Source organism: Callospermophilus lateralis, chromosome 15 (genome assembly GCF_048772815.1).
Source record: "Callospermophilus lateralis isolate mCalLat2 chromosome 15, mCalLat2.hap1, whole genome shotgun sequence".
In the NCBI taxonomy this organism is placed as follows: Eukaryota; Metazoa; Chordata; class Mammalia; order Rodentia; family Sciuridae; genus Callospermophilus; species Callospermophilus lateralis.
Window position 1 is genome coordinate 85,598,324 of NC_135319.1, and position 16,727 is coordinate 85,615,050.

Below are 16,727 nucleotides of genomic sequence, written 5' to 3' on the forward strand. Positions count from 1 at the left end.
CGGGGATGGGCGGAGTCCGGGGATGGGCGGAGGAGACCGGAGATGGGCTTGTGATGTTGGGTTTTTCTCTTTCCTTCCCACATGCACCCAGTGGTCACGCACACAGGGACACACAGGCACATGTACAGCACTCTCCTGTGTGGCCTATTCAGGGCTAATCCTTTCAGCAGGACTTTCTCTAAGGGTTGAAGGATTTGTTGGGCCAGCTATGGTTTGAATGTGGCTTGAGTGTGTCCCCCAAAAGCTCATGTGCTGGAAGCTTGGTCCCCAGCGTGGTGATGCTGGGAGGTGGTGGACTCTTAAGAGATGGGGACTTGGGGGAAGTGATTGTGTTCTTGGAGCATCATTGGGAGAAAGTAGTGCAGTACTCAAGGGACCCCAGTGAGTTCCCAAGAGAGTAAGTTGTTAACAAGAGCAAGCTTGGCCCCTGGATCCCTTATTTCTGTTTCCCATATGACCTCTACCTCTTGTGTACATTCACTCCTGTCACGATGCCATCTGCCAACTTGTGATATACCAGAAAGGCTTCACCAAAGGCTGAACTGATTTTGGGCTTTCAGCCACCACAATGGTGAGCTCTTCTTTCTTCATGACCTAGCCTCAGGTTTTTTGTTATAGCAATGGAAAATGGACTAAGACCCTCTGTTAAGTTGCTTATTTACTTAGTGATCTGTAAGAGCAGGAGGGGTAAGGTGCACTCACAACTGGGAGATGATTCTGTGATCATATTGTGAAGAGTCTCTGCCCTTGGGCATTGCAAGTTCTGCATCTTGGGTACCATGTGGTCCTCCACTCCTCCTTCTGAAGCCCCCAGCATGGCTCTCAGTGCTGGAGTGGTGCTGTCTTCCTTCTCTAGTATGAGGCCTACTCTCTAGGAGCCTCTGTGTCTTGTACTTACTCGTATCCATGGCAAACGTCCCTCCCAGGTTGTTACAGGGATGGCCTCACCTCAACAGACACTTCCCAAAGGGTAGGCTGTGTCACGGCCCTGGGCTGGTATTGGGATGTTCAGAGACCAGCAGGAGTGAGCCCCTACCCCAGGGATGGGGTGACGAACCAGGGCAGTAACAGCCACATAGGGTGGCCGCAGGTGAGAGACAGAGGAAAGGGCACTGGGCAGGGATATGAGGGTGGAAGGGGAGTGTGCCAGATGAGACTGGAAGGAGCCCCGAGCAAGTGGTGCCTGGGTGCTGGCCTTAGGCCGGTCACTCCAGGGAGATGGACAGTAACTGCCATTTTCCTGGTGAAACTACCCACTCTTCTCAGAGTCATAGAATTCAGACCCAGAGTAGGATGTGAACCAAGGTCTCTCAGGTGACACTCTGATTCATTAGGTCATACGGGTCACATGAGGGGAGGAAGGGCATTTCTGGCAGAGGGAAGAGCTGCAGTAAAGGCATGGAGATGTGAGCGGGAAGGCATGTTCTGGAAAGTCAGGTTATTCTGTACTGGTGGTGGGTGAAAGGTGTGAGTGCAGCGAGGTGGAGTGGAGTGGGTGGGGATGATGGGGACTCAGGCAAGGGAGTGGAAATCCCTCCCCAGCTCCCGTGGGCAGCTGTGGTCACACTGGTAAATCAGCTGCTTCACCCTGTGTCTGGCCCCTTGGTTGGGGGATGAGGGCTGGGCACAGGGACAATTCACTCCTGTGTGACGCCCCGCTCCCCTTGAGTCACAGCTTTCTGGTCCTGGGTTTTATCTATAAAATAAGGGAACTGGACATACAGAGGTTTTCACTAGTTTACTGGCCACCGCATGCCCATTTAGTTCATCTGCCTCCCAGGAGTCCCTCACCAGCGATCAGCTTTGATAATTGCAGCCCCCCCCCCTTTTTTTTCCCAAATTAACCACAGATAGCAGGATGCTCAGGGCTTGCACGAGGTAACTGCCCCCTCAATTTCCTGGGCTGAGTGGATTCTGGGTCAAGGCTTTTCTTTCCATAGGTGGGATTCTGGCTTTCACTTCTTTTTCTTTTTGGGGGGAGGTATCAGGGATTGAAGTCAAAAAGGCACGCCACCACTGAGCCACCTCCCTGGTTCTATTTTGTATTTTATTTAGAGACAGGGTCTCACTGAGTTGTTTAGTGCCTTGCTTTTCCTCAGGCTGGCTTTGAACTCCTGATCCTCCTGCCTCAGCTTCCTGAACCACCGTGCGAGATTCTGAATGAAATGTAGTGGGTTCAGAGGAAGTCAGGTTGGGGTCAGGGAAGTCAGGCTGGGCACCCCTGAGCATTTCTCATGTCCAAGGCTGCTGGGTCTCTGGCTTCCTTTGACCCCTCTGTGGACTCCTGGACCCCGGGCTGCTGGCCTCGAGCCTCCTATGGACCCTTCTGGAACCTGGATGCGGAACAAGGCTCACCTCTGGGATGGGCTTTTAGGGAGTTGGATTTTACTCTTTTAAGCTATTTTTCTTGGAAAGGGAACGTGTGCACAAGGGAACAACTCAGACCAAGACTAGGAAACCCTGCAAACCTCCAGGTCCCAGGCTCACAGTCTCTGGGGCCTCAGCGCAGACGCCTCCGACCGTGCTCTAGGATGGAAGCTTTGACTAGCTGCTCAGCATTGGTCAAGATCGCCACCTGGCACAGGGAGGCGACTCCAAGTCGCTCTTGCCCTTAGGGCGATGCCTAGACTCGCCTCTGTCCCAAGGACGCTCTGAAGACTCTCAGGTGGAAGACCAATGGCGAGCTCTTCTATTTGATAACAAGGTTCTGAGACAATCACGCACGTGGGGACAAATTTAAACCACGCACGGTCCCTCCCCGACCAATTCAAACCGCTGCCGCCCATTCTCACCTCCGCCAGGTACGTCTCTTTTCGGAGGTGCTCCCGTGTACTAGCCGGCCCACCAGCGATATCAACTTTTAAAAAGAGCCCGATGCACGCATTACATCCCAGCGCATTCCTGCTCTTTGCCTTTTTTCTCCTAACCGTGCGTCTGGGCGCTGGCTTCCCGCCAGCCCCGCGGACGCTGCCCCGGTACCGCTGCATGGGTCCGCGGTCACTGACTTGCGTGCGGGGTACAGGGGTCAGCCTCAGTGCGTGACCCCGGGTGGCTCGGCCACTTTCCGGGGTCTGTGCAGGGGCTCCTCCCACTCGAGATCAGCTCTGCCGGCGATGCCCGGGCGGCTCCGCAGCCGGGAGACCTGCGGGAACTTTTCCCGGCGCCCGCGCGCGAGGCCCAGGCAGGTTCGACAGACTGTCGTTTTGGTTTGGTTTTAAGATCGCGAATCGCGGCGAAAACCCGCGGAAGGAGAACACAGGGGCGCGTAGAAGGGGAAACTGAGCCCCGCGGGCGGGAGGACCGAGCGACGCCCCGACCCGCCCTGTCCGGGCGCGCCCGCCCTTTCCCCGACGTGGGCGGTCCCGGGCCAGCTGCCCGCCCTCCCTGCGGCCAACCCCCATCCCGGGCGCCGAGCCCGTCCCTAAGGCGGCTCGTCACCGCCAGGAGGCCAATAGGCTGGGCCGAGCGGCCACGCGCACTCGCACCCGCAGCCTCCAAGGCCCTCCCGCGCTCTCTCCGGCGCTCCTCTCCGGCCCTGGTCCAGCCCGCCGCCGTCGGATCCGCCATGCAGTCCCTGCGCGCCGTGCTCCTCCCGCTGCTGCTGCTGCTGGCGGCGCCTGCCTCGGCGCTGCCGCCCCGGGCCGGCCGCTCGGCGCCTGCTGCCACCGGGCCAGCTGCTGGCTGTCCCGAGCGCTGCGAGCCCGCGCGCTGCGCCCCGCCGCCCGACAACTGCGAAGGTGGTCGTGTCCGAGACGCGTGCGGCTGCTGCGAGGTGTGTGGCGCCCCCGAGGGCGCCGCGTGCGGCTTGCAGGAGGGCCCTTGCGGCGAGGGGCTGCAGTGTGTGGTGTCCTTCGGGGTGCCCGCCTCGGCCACCGTGCGCCGGCGGTCGCAGGCCGGGCTCTGTGTGTGTGCCAGCAGCGAGCCGGTGTGCGGCAGCGACGCCAAAACCTACGCCAACCTGTGCCAGCTGCGCGCTGCCAGCCGTCGCTCCGAGAGGCTGCACCAGCCGCCGGTCATCGTCCTACAGCGCGGCGCCTGCGGACAAGGTACCCCTCCCGCCCTGCGCTACCGGGCAGCTCCCCCGTCCCTCCATTCCACCCTGGCCCTCCCCGAGGGATAAATGGGCCAGCCGAGGGGCAACGGAGCGTTGTAGGGTGTTCAGGGCGCCCGCTCGCCAGGAGAGGTGGGTCAGGCTCTGGGATGGCAGCATTCCACGGGCTCCCTCGGCAGCGAGCGCTGCACCCAGCCCGGGGTTGGTCGGCGCCTGGCGTGTTCTCGGCGCGCGCTGCCCGGCACCCCCGGGCCAGGGTGACAAGGCATCCCGCCCGGTGGCCTGCCACTGGATGCCCTTCGCGGAACCACAGCACCGGGAACCCCTGGAAAAAATACAGGAGTGTAAACATAAGGAGGGGAAAGTTGAGGACTGAGCGGCTTTGGGACCAAAAAGTCGGTTGCTTCCCTCCTTCTATTCTCTGCTCCCCTCCTAGCTTTGAAATTACCCATGCAGCAATTTTTTCATGGCTCCTCTCAGTGAAAAGTTTAACTTTTTTGGGGGAAAGAAACAGCGTTGCCGGTAGTTTCCCCAGATGATCTCCCTGGTGAAGGACTGTTATAGTACCACTGACGTTTCAGCACTGTCGCTGCCTGTCTCGCTTGTTTTGAGCCAAAAAAAAAAAAGTGAAAGCGGCTTCTTTTGAATAGACTAAACTCCAGCGCAGGATCAGAAATCTGCAGAGCCAGAGGCAGGATGGGCTAGGGATGAGGAGGAAAATGACCGGCTCTCCCTCATTGAGCTTGTCTGTATCCAGACCCCTTCTGACCCAGGAGGTGTGTGTGGTGGGTGGGGTGGGAGCAGGGAGGACAGTGGAGAAATGCCTGTCCCAACTTTAGGGAGAGATGCTGTGTCTCCATGAAGAGATGCCATGTGGAAAAACAATACAGAGTTCAGCCCCAGCCAGTCTAGTGGTGTGGGGACCAGCCAGCTGGGCTTGGCAGTGCACTTGGCCACAACCACCGGGTTGCTGCCCAGACCTGGCGTCACCTTCTCAGTGCAGGCATGTGGAGAGAGGGATGGGAGCGTGCAGGACTGAGGGTCTAGACTGTTCTTTATAGGAGCATGACCACCTGGCACAGCATGGCTCACATGGAGAGGAGGGTGCCAGAGTGGTACAGGGAGTGGCTGGAGGACGTGCATCCACTAACACTGGAGCACAGAGCCCAACCTCAGCCCTCAGGAGAATTATTTCAGAGACAAATGATCTGAGGGCCAGGGAGGGGCGTGGAGAAGGTACACCTTCGGAGTGCAAGTCCATTGCCAGGTGAGTCGCCCCAGACGCTTTCAGTCTTGATAGCCTCTCCGGAGGAAGCTTCTGCCTCCCCTTCCTGTTTTACACAAGTGAAGCTGAGGTTGAATCATTGTCCAAGGGCACTCAGCTGAAATCTGAACCCAGATAGCCTTATTCAGAGCCAGCCTTAGGGTCCAACATCAAAGCCCTGGGAGAGGGGCTTTCCAAGAGGAAGGGATCCAGGGGGTGCACCCTCCATCTGGGGCGTGGAGCAGCTTGAGCAGAGCCATAGTTTTGTTTGGGAAGTGGGGAATGGATCAGGGTTGTGGGCATTTGAGGATGGTCAGGAATGATCTGGGCTGGGTGATCAGAGTCCCAGGATGGAGGAAGAGGGACCGGGTCTTGTACAATGACGTTCTTGGCAGCTCAGAGAAAGCCTGGCGGGGGACTATCCTAGTGGAGAAGTGAGAATACCAGAGGGTGAGGAGTTTGGGCTCCTGCCAGAACCTGAGTGTGTAGTGACAATGTTAGGAAAGCGTATTTTGGTCAAAACAAGGCAGCTGTTACTGTTTGTAGTCTGGCTGCACGGGGTCCTGAGTTACTTTCACCATGTGAACCGCCTAATTTATTGCCACTGAAGCTGGGTCACTTAACGAGCTCTGGAGTTGGCAGAGTCCAAATACTTGTTTGGTTGAGTTGCCTCTGGAGAGAAACAGGTCCCTCATTGGCCCTCTGTCTACCAGCGGTTCTCCAATGCACTAGGGTGGGGACAGACACAGAAGAATGAGCTTGGAGGGAGACAGAAGGGGTGCAACACTGGCCTCATCCATCCCTCCTACTTTTGCAAATATTTATTGAGTTTGTAACATGTCTGAAACTGTTTGTGTGTCTGTCTGCCTGGTGTATAGAAAGCACCCAATCGATACGTGGGTGGATGAATGAGTGGATGGATGAATGAATGAGTGTGTAAATAGGAGGTGCTGGAGACCCGTAGCCATCCTATTGCTAGTGGAAGGCGTTGCTTTGCTCTGCCCCTTGCTCCCCATCTGACACTCTGCCCTAACTTCCCAGAGTTATTTCCAGGACGGGAGCCTGGGTGCCAATGACCTTTGTTCAGCCCAAGCCCCACTCCGGCTCTCTGCATCTGGTGCCCAGGGTAGGTCAGTTGACATCATAGTGAATGAGGAGAGTTGGCCGCCTGTTCTGGTGCAAGGGTTGCCAGAGTGCAGCTTTAGATGGGTGGACACAGAGGCCTTTGGAGAGGTGCTGTTTGGGTAGAAGATGGGGCAGGGTGGGGAGCACTCTGCCGTAAGGGTGGTCCAGGATCACAGGAATTCAAAGGAGGGTTTGTCTGGGCAGTGTGTCGGGGAAGAGAGGGGGATGCTGTCAGAGGAGAGGTCCTTGGGCAGGGGAGCCATCCATTGGAGTCATGGTGGCCCTTTGGGTGGAGGAAGTGTCACCATTCAAAATAAAGCACTTTTGTCTGTGAATTATTTAATGAAGACCTCAGAGAACATCTCTAATTATGGAATTGGATATGAAGGCAAACCATCAATTTCAGAGCTCATCGCTGCTGGCAGGGTCTCCTTGGAAAACTATAGTTGTAGCAGAGAACAGGCATTTGTCACGTGCTACAAATAGGACAATAATAAGAAGGGCTCATGTACAGCTCGTGCTTCTTTTGCTCTGGGCATTTATTTATCGACTCTTCATCCTCCTAACAGTGGTTTTGCTATACTCTCCCCTGTCACAGCTGGGTGACAATCACATAGCAGTGCCTTTTCTTGCACTTGGACCCATGCATCTGGTTCCAGAGCTCTGTTCATAACCCCCACTCTGTGCTGTCGACAGAGCAGCAGCGATTATAAGCCAACTGCAGCTAAGCCACAGCTAAGAGCTGAGATAAACAATGTTCCAGATGGCTGTGGCCTTAAGCAGGACAGATCCCAGCTCTCCCTCTGCAGGCGCAGGATTTTGAGGACAAGGTTTTCTTCAGTTGCCATCCTTGTAGCCCTGCCAAGGAGAAGCAAACTAGAAGGGGCTGTAGTTAAATCATTTCCAAACTAGAGTCCCAGACCCCAAGCTGCTCTTGAGAGAAAAAGGCCCTTCTGGATCCCTGGAAATTCCAAAAGATGAGCCAGGACTGTGTGGCACAGCATGTCTCTGCTAAGTGGACGAGAAGCCAGGAAGGAGATCCGAAAAAGACTCCCCAGACCATAGAAGCCCAGTTGATTTCTCCTCTTAGTACACAGTCCAGACAAGCCCACCTTATCCCCAATGGTGGCCCCGATGAGCCTAGAGTCTCCAAGCCTCAGGCAGGAGGAGGATGCCCAGGGGACCCCTCACTGGAGGTTCTCAGGGGTTGCCGGGTCCTGGACTTGCCCCAGAGCCTCTGAAGATGGGGGTCACAGAATAGACAGTTGCTTTATTTCTTCAAGGCTTGCACCATTTGTAGACTCTATTTAAGTGGTTCTTTTATGGGTTCCTTGAACCTTAATCATTGTTATTTGAGGACCAGACACTTTGCTGAATGTGGGGGAGACATCGTGGAATAAAACAAAGCCCCTGCCCCTGGAGGCTTAGGCTTGACACAGTCGGGGAGGTACCAGTCTCCATCATCACAAGTGCAGCATCTGCTAGAGGGTCATTTCCACTATCTGCACTTCAAGCACATCTTTTGCCATTTAAGAAATAAGCATGCAAGGGCCAAGGCTTCATTTTAGGGCAGGGTTGATAGAAAGCTTTGAGTTTCCAGGTTTCAGTCCTTTGAAACTTGGAAATTTTAATATAAAAGACTTTGCTCACTGTGGTTGCTTATCTACTTTTATTGCTCTGATGGTTTTACTAAAGAGTTAAAAACTATTAAGTGTTCATAAAATTAGTAAGCTAACAGGATCAAAAGCCAAGCATTTGATTTACTTCAGTCTGTCCAGGAGAGCTGTAAATAGTTGCATTGGAGCTTAAAATAACTGCAGTCTGTAGGTGATTATGGCTGGACCATGAGCTCACGGTGGCCAGACAGCCTCAGCACAGCGGGGCTGGATTCTGAGTAGGTTTGGAGTTTTGTGATCCTGGACAAGTTTTGTGCCTTGGATTCAGAAATCAGACTTTCCATGAGCTTATATTTCTAGTGAATAAATAGCTCTGGTTAAGCTTAATGAGAAGGAGAAATCAAGCTTGGCAGGGGTTGATGTTCCTCGGAAGACCAGCTGGGATGGCAGGGCCTGAGGGCTGACACCTGGCCCTGGCCTCTGTGGGCAGTTACCTGACCGATGACCAGCTCCTCCTTCTGAGCTCTCAGCAAGGAGAGGACTGGACCAGCTGATCTCTGAGGTCCCCTTCTAGCTAGAATGGCCTGTGCTTCTTGTAAGAAAATCAGTCTCAGAGGAGATTGGAGCCCCAGGCTTTCTATTTTGAAGGCCGAGCGAGTTGCCCAAAGAGTTACTCCGTTTTTGAAAATTGCAACTGTCAAAGCCAAGGTTGGCACTGAATGGATGTGACCCATCTAGAGCCTGGTTGTCCTGAACTTTGGTTCTGTGCTGGCTGCTGGAAGTCCCTGGGAGACTGTGGGTCACATGTCTACCCCTAAGAACCTGAGGCTCTGGGGCCTGGTGTCCTTCCCTTCGGCCTGAGGCTGGACTGCCTCTGGTCCTCTGGAGTGAGTCTCCTACTGAGCCAGCATGGCTTGTCTTTTTCCACCTTCTCTGCCACTAAAAGAGAAAAGAGAAAAATGCCATCATCGGAGAAGTTAGGACCTGTAGCCATTCTGAGTACTTTTTCAAAAGACTCCCGGAAGTGGTGGGGAAGTTGGTGTGACTCAGCCCTGCTCAGTGATGTGTGTTTAAAACCACAGGAGGACATTAGCCGGGACAACATGCCTCAGGACAGAGAGAAGTGGCAAGGAAGAGGCCTGTCTGTCACTGATGGATGGGTGTGGAGTTCACCTTTCAGGCTCAGTGACGTGAGGTCCATTTCTAACTTCTTTCAGAACATCTGTTGAATAACTACTGTGAGGGAGCGAGGGTAAGACCCGGTGTCCCCTGATCTCATGGTGCTCATCCCAGGTTGTGTGGTGCCCAGCTTGAGGACTGGGCTTCAGAAGTCTGGTCACCACTTGAAGGATGTGTGACTTCTGGGATGTCAACTGTAAAACACTCATCAGCACTAACAGAAATCCAGTGAGCCTGTGCACGCTCCCTGAAATGCTTCGCTACAGCTGTATGAGCTGTAACAACCACTGTGACCGGCACCCAGGACTGCCAGGGCAGCCAGCCCAGGGCAGAAGTGGGAGAACGTCTCTTCTCCCCGGGGTGAGTGGGTAGGCTGGTTAGGAAGGCTTCATCGAGAAGGGGAGCCGGGGCAGGTGTCCTGGAGGCTGGCCTGGAGTTACCAGTTCATACCTCGGGAAGGTCTCTGGGCAGAGCGAGTCAGATTCCAGTCTGTCATACTCTGATGGAGATCCAAGAAGTATGTGGCTTCCCTTGAATTAAGAGCCCAGTGTCTGGGACACCTGGGGTTTTTACAGATGTCATCTTGTTAACCCTTTCTGGAGTTTGTAAATCCCCAGAGATGGCAGTTTGGAGAAGCCCTGGGGTCTTCTGGGACAACATGTGGCTTGGTTTCCCATGCTCTGGGAATTCCTTACAGGGAAAAATTTATCAAAACTTAAGGAAAAGTTGGGCCGGGAGCCCACGAGTACCCTGCAATTTTAAATTCCTAGGACAAATTGTCATGTAAGCACATTTCATAAGCACTGCCCTCCACAGCCTGGAAGGGCTGTAGCTGGTGCCTCCGCGTGGGAGAACCGCGTCTCCCTGCACATGAACGTCTCCGAGGGCATAGGATTGTGGCTGGAATTTCTGATCATTTCCAAATTTGAATAACCTCGTCTTAATGAGTCAGAGCCTTGTGCAATAGTTTAAGGAGCATCTTTTTCAGTAATTGTGCAATAGCCAGGGGAGCTGGTAGGCCTGCCCGCACGAGGAGCCATGTTCTCCTCCCCTGCACACCAGCGGGGCAAGACTTTGCCCACTTGTCCAACACTCGCGTCATCTCACACCCCATGATTGAGATGAGCTCTCTCTGGTGCCAGCATTGTAAGTGGCAGTCACTGCACTGGGACAGACACAGAGTTCTGCCACTTGGGCTTGCCAGGCAGATGGCTGCCCACCAGATGTGGGCCACGGAAGGTTCTGCGGTCACTCTGCTTTTCCCTGGCGTGGAAGGTGCTACGTGGGGAAGGGAGTGTTACATTCCCACCACAGGCTGAATGGGGGGGGTGCCACCATGCAGGATAGTGACCCAAAGAGCTGTCGTCTCCATGTGCTTTCTTGAGCTGGACACTGACCGTCAGGTTCCAGATCTTGCCTGGTTCTTCCCTCAGCTGCCCAGGGAGGGAGAGATGCCATCTGGGCTACCCAGCCCCAGGGTGGATGAAGCTCTGGGAGGTTCACCTAATTCAGCCAGTAGGCGGAGGGAGGCAGACTGGGGTTTGACCCCAAGTCCTCTCACTTGGGAACTGTCCCTGAGACTTCTTTGCCTCAGTGTTGCTTGGAAGTGTTGATTCACCTCTGGGTAGTTTTCTATCATCAATTCTGTTATTCATTTCTACTTTAATTCTGCTGTGGTCTGAGAACGTACTTTACATGATTTCTCTTCCTTTAAGCTTGTCAGAGAGCTCAGTCTTGGTGACTGCTCCCTGCCAGGTGGAGGACAGGTGTCCACTGGCCATTGTGTAGATGTAGGGGAATGATCGTGCTATTCAGATGGACCGGATCCTGCCTAAGAGGGACGTTGAGGTCTCCTGAGTAGTCTGAAACACTGAACTGCTGTCCTTTATGGACTACCAGCATTAGGAAACCTGGATGTGGCCCTGCATGGACCTTTTGGATGAGTTGCTAACTCCCTTCAGCCTCAGTTGCATCATTTATTACACAGGGACCGTGGTGCTGCCCAGGAGACAAGAGCAGCATCAGATGAGGTAACAGGTATGAAGGGCTTTGTCAACTGGGAGAACAGAAGCATTGAAGGTACAAGGGAGAGGGACTTCTAGTTGGCTAGACTCTTCCGGGACTCCAGGTAGAACCAGGACCAAGAATGGAGCTGGAAGGATGGAAAGTGATATGCTTCTTAGGTGTCCAGGCATAGGTCTCCTTTGGGCACTGTCGTAGTCAGTTTTCTGTTACTATCATGAAATATCTGAGGTCGAGTACTTTAAAAAGAAAAGATGTTTATTTAGTTCACAGTTCCTGAGGTTCAAGGGCATGGTGCCAGCCAGAGTATGCTTGGCTTTGGTGAAGAACTCATGGTGGGTGGTGGCATAATAGTAGGAGTGCATAGAAAAGGAAGAGGTCACATGACCACACAGGAAGCCAGACACACACACACACACACACACACACACCAAGAGGGGCCAAGGCCTGCTTTTTTATAACAAGCCTCTTGCAAGAGCTGACCAGGATCCCAGGGCAGCACCCCGATCATCCAGTCCTATCCCACTAGGCCTTGCCACTTAAGGGTTCCACACGACCTCCCAACATCGCCACCCTGTGGCCCAGGCTTACAACAGACACATCAACCCTTGGGGACAGGCTCAGAGTGTAGCAGGCGTGTTCTCTTGTCCTACTGAGATGTGGTAGCTCAGGAAGGTCAAAGGCAGAGTTCACTACCATCATCTCCAAGGGCAAAATACTAAAACACTTTGTTCCAAAACACAGCATCCCAGTCATTGTACGGAGCACATAACTGACTTGAGCCAGCGTCACAGAGGGCACGTTCCCCATCATGAGGCTGTGTCTGCATAGTGTCCTCTCAGGCTGAGTTTCTTCTTTTTCTGTTTTTGTGGAACTGGTATTGAACCCAGCAGTACTCCACCACTGAGCTACATTCTCAGTCCTTCTTATTTTGAGACAGGGTCTTGCTAAGTTGCCCAGGCTGGCCTTGGATTTGTGATCCTCCTGGGTACTTGGGATTACAGTTGTGTGCCACCACTCCCAGCTTCAGGCCAAGTTTCTGTTTAACATTTGCTGGTCAGGAAATGGCCTGAGCTGACATGCCTCAGATCCTAGCCTGACGTTTCTCCACCAGTCTGAGATTTTTGGCTCTGAAAAGTATAACTCAATATGGTTCAGCTCCCCTTGGCCAAAACTCAACAGGAAAACCCAGGTAATTGTCCGGGAGATGCAGGAGGGAGGGTGGAGACTTGAGACAACTCCGAGGGCCCCGTGCACTGAGGTTTTGCTCTCCCTAAGCATCTGCAGTCTGTCCCCTTGGAACAGTCATCGTCGGCCACCACAGAACCCCTTCATCCTCTGAAAAAACATCACCAGCTCTCACTTTCCACGTCTCCCATATCAACTCCTTGTTTTCCTGCTTTCTTGGACCTTGTGGACGAGGATGCTGCCTTCCCTGCACCGACAGATGTGGTAGCTAGCCAAAGCCACCACCTGCCTGTAGGGCAGATGTGCCTAAAACTGGAGTGTAGACAGTCTTGCAGGTCCTACAGCCCAAACTCACTTCACAGAGGGGAAATTGAGGCACCCAATGGGAACCAGAGGCACAGCTCATCCATGAGTGCCTGGAAACACCGGTGAAGGCTGGGGTGGTAATTATAGTGCTCTTGCTGCAGGCAAACAACCCGCAGAAATATCATGGTGGACACAAGGTTAATCCAACGAGGTGAGGCTTCAGTGCTTTTAGCCTGTGGTTGGTTAGGTTTCTTTTGGGATAAATCTGCCAGGTTTTTCCCTTAGCATAAAGGCTCTTTTTAGTTTGTCTTCCCACATTGTTGAGCCATCCTGGGAAGCGCGTCCATGCATGTTGTATGTTGTACTGTGTCCATTTTTTAAAAGTAAGAAATATCATCTAATCACATCAAAAATAAAAGAAGGAAAAAGATTTGTGAATTTTCCACCACCAGTGTTCCAGCAGCATCCTCATTTCTGTCCCAAGCTTTGCCACTGTGGGGGAAGCGATCCCTGCCCATGTCCCTTTGGGCCAGGGCAAAAGTGCAGAGGCACGCATGGTCAAGTTCATGGCTACTTCTGTTTCTTGGGTCGTTCTCTTAGGGTGGACACCGAGAAGTGCAGTAACTGGATGGAAGGACGTTACTTGTGAATTGCCAAATTATTTTCCAGAAGGTTGTGGCAATATTTGTTGCCATCAGTTACAGGATTTCAACCTCTTAAGTCACTGAAGGTCAATAAGAAAAATCCTTGAGGGAAACCCTCTGGGATAAGTGGAAAATGATGGTCCAAACCAGCCATTCTGTTAGTTACGTTCTTGGTCTTCAAAGTTACCTTTGTCCTGAGGTTCATCTTCTGTAAGAGATAAGCGATGTTTGGGCAGAATGAGCACTTTGGACATTCATTTTTACCTGGGTTTAGGGAGAATTGTGATCCTAGACTGTCTGACCCGGGAGGGTTCGTGTGGCTGTCAGGTCCAGTGTGCCTGGGCTCAGTAGGGGACATATAGGCCCAAGGTCATGAGGCAGGACATGTCAGAGCTGGAATTCCTGGATGCCCGGCTCAGGGACTCTAGAGGGAATCTCCAGGACGCTATTGCAGTCCAGGATGCAGGAGGAGGCCAGACGGTTTTGTTTATTTTGAAGAATATGTTCATTCAAATGTTTGCTTGTTTGTTTGTTTTGTGGTGCTGGGGATTGAACCCAGGTCCTTGCACATGCAAGGCAGGTACTCTACCAACTGAACTGTATCCCCAGCCCCATTCAAATGTTTTGTATACTTAGAAGTAGAATGTGAGCCACACATAAGAAACTCATAAGAAAGTAAAACAAAAGTAACATGAATTTCATAGTAACTTCATTGAGATATAATTCACTGGTTGTGTTGATGTGCACCTCTAATCCCAGACTCTGGAGGCTGAGGCAGGAGGATCGCAAGCTCGAAGCCAGCCTCAGCAACTTAGCGAGACCCTAAGCGTCTTAAAATAAGAAAAAGGACTGGGGATGTGACTCAGTGGCAAAACACCTCTGGGTTCAATCCCTGGTACCACAAACACACTAAGTAAACAAACAAACAAGCAAATAAGTAAGACATTCTTCCCCTCTGCCTGGCCCTAGCCGACCTCCTGTCTCTGAGTTTGTGTTTTCTAGATGTTTCCTGTAATCGGCCTCATTCAGAGGCTGGTCCTCTGGGACTGGCTCCTGTCACTGAGCCTGTTTTCAAGGTCCCTCACTGTGGCTTTAGGAGGGCCGCGTCTCCCTGCAGTGGAGCCTGACACCAGCCCTGGACGCCTAAACTGCTGAAGCAGTGCCGTCGGGTCCTGTCAGAAGAAAGCGGAGCCCGGCCAGGACGGGCATTGGATACCAGGGCATTCTGTGCGGGCGGGAACCTTGTATTGGGAGAGCAAAAACATGAGGAAGTGCCGTTTTGGGATTCATTAGCTCATATGCTTTTCTTGGCTCTGGAAAGGATGTGGGAAGTGGTCTGGCCTTCCCCCTCATCTGACAGACAAGGTAACTGAGGCCCAGGGCAGGGAAGTGGCTTGTCTTGGGTCCCAGGTCCGTTCTTCACTCCTTGCTTGAGGCGGAATTTCCTTCTGGTTGTCTGCTGAGGCTTCTGTGGTCCCCTCATGGGCCTCCTTGGGCAGCTCTTGGGCAAGTGGGCCTTGGGCACTGCTCTGGCCTCTTCCTGGAGGCCGAGGCTTGCTCTCCATCGCCTCTCCCCTGGGGCTAGCCTGACCCTCCCTCTGCCCCCAGGCGAGCAGCCTCTACTGGCCCTGCCTCCTAGGCCCGCAGTGCCTGGGCAGCCCCAGACAAAACAACCCGAGGAGTCATGGCAGGAAGAGAGGCCAGTGGAGAAATCTGTGAAGGTCAGGACCGGAGCCAGATGCTTATCAGAGGAACTGTTGATGGCGTTGTAGACTGAGCAGTCAGCTGTTTCCCCAAAGATAATAGATGCATCATGTGGGGCCTTCACACACTGCTGAAAAGAAGTTGAATGGTGGAATATGATTGGAAACTTTCTTCTACTACAGAAAAGAGGCCAGAAAAGTCAGTCAAATGCAAGGATCTGGACCAAAGCCAAGCATTCCACACAGGCTGCAAGCAAGGGTCACTGTCACAATTTTTTTCCCCTTGCTACTGAAACTGAGAAGCAACTTTTCAATGGCAGGCACCTTTGAGCAGAGACTCCTTCTGGAAAAAGCACCCTTTCCCAGTGCAGCCAAAGCTGCGGCACTGGGCTGAGCTTGTGAGTCACAGCATAGTCAGGGGCTCGCAGCCAGCTGGCCAGGTGCCCCCAAAGCTGGTTCCTGATGCGCCTATTTGAGGGAGACTGTCCTAGACTTGTTTGGGTGATCCTTCTGCTTCCCTTCACCTGCCGCCATCGACCGCAGCCTTGGCCCAGGCCCTGTAAACAGGCCCTGCTCAGCGCACCACCCAGGGCAGCGCGGCCTGAGGTCTGCTGTCGGGTGAGCCTTCCCCCTCGGAGCCGCCTGGGAGACTGCCCCGGAAAGAGAGGTGCCGCCAGCTCTTGGAAGTGCCCCTGTGGGCTGGCTCCCGCTCTACCCCTCTTCCTCCTTTATTCATTAAAAGGAAAGAAAGAGGTCACATGAGTTCTGTTTCTTTCTATGCAAAGGACAGGGCGTGTCTCTGCCCATTATTCAATTTTTAATCTTGGGAAAAATGACTGTTACTACCTGTGAATTCACTGTATTTTAGCAAGAGCGGTTCTAAGGGCCATTGGCTGTGGGAAGATTGACAGGACACCAAAGGGACCCCGGGGGCCACGTCTTTCTGTTGCGTTCTTCCTTCGACTTGGGGATGATGATGATGGCGCCTGGGCTTTTCAGGTTGATTTTAAGACCTCAGCTGGCCACTGTGGCCACAGCTCGGTGATGCCTGTGTCCTTCCTGGGCACAATCTCCGTAGGGCTCTAGGAGACTGCTCTGCCTGGGCTCCTCTGTGCCCCGGGGGCCCCTCGCCCTGGAATCTACAGCCCCAGCACCGATTAGGATGGGGGTCTGGTTTTCTGGAATGTGCAAGGTGTCACTTCTGCTTCAGCGTCTCCACGCCTCAGACCAGCTCTGAGCCCGACTCTGGCTGCTGCTGACGAGTTTCCTTGGAATTTAATGGAGTGGCGTAGACAGAGCGCAGCCACCCAAACCAAACACATGCAGCCAGCGGTCTTGTGGGGCATCTCCGGCACTCGCTGGGTTCTGCTTTTCCTTCCCCAGGCAAACTCTCTCGCAAGCAGGAGGCCCCATCCATCCCCTTGCGCTTCGCGACTGATTCAGATAGATGTCTCCTGGACCTGCAGGGAGAAGGTGGCCAGCCCTGATGGAGGAGGAGGAGAAGCAGTCCTGCTCCACTCCCTGCCCATCTCCCCCCTCCCTTCTCATCCACCTTCTTCCCCGCTGTCTTCTCAGGCCATTATCAGATTCAGCAAGAAACCTCACAAAGGGAGCATTTTTTAGGGGAAG

At 53.5% G+C, this 16,727-nt stretch overlaps 1 protein-coding gene across 1 annotated transcript in view; it reads left to right on the plus strand.

Annotated features, from left to right (window-relative positions):
- The first annotated feature begins 3,440 nt into the window (after positions 1 to 3,440).
- The window catches only part of Htra1 (HtrA serine peptidase 1), a 45,629-nt gene continuing 32,342 nt past the window's right edge, over positions 3,441 to 16,727 (plus strand). The window contains exon 1 of the mRNA XM_077105325.1: positions 3,441 to 4,046. Within this exon, the coding sequence (XP_076961440.1) occupies positions 3,566 to 4,046 (481 nt within the window). The 5' untranslated portion in view covers positions 3,441 to 3,565. The remainder of the gene's footprint in view (positions 4,047 to 16,727) is intronic.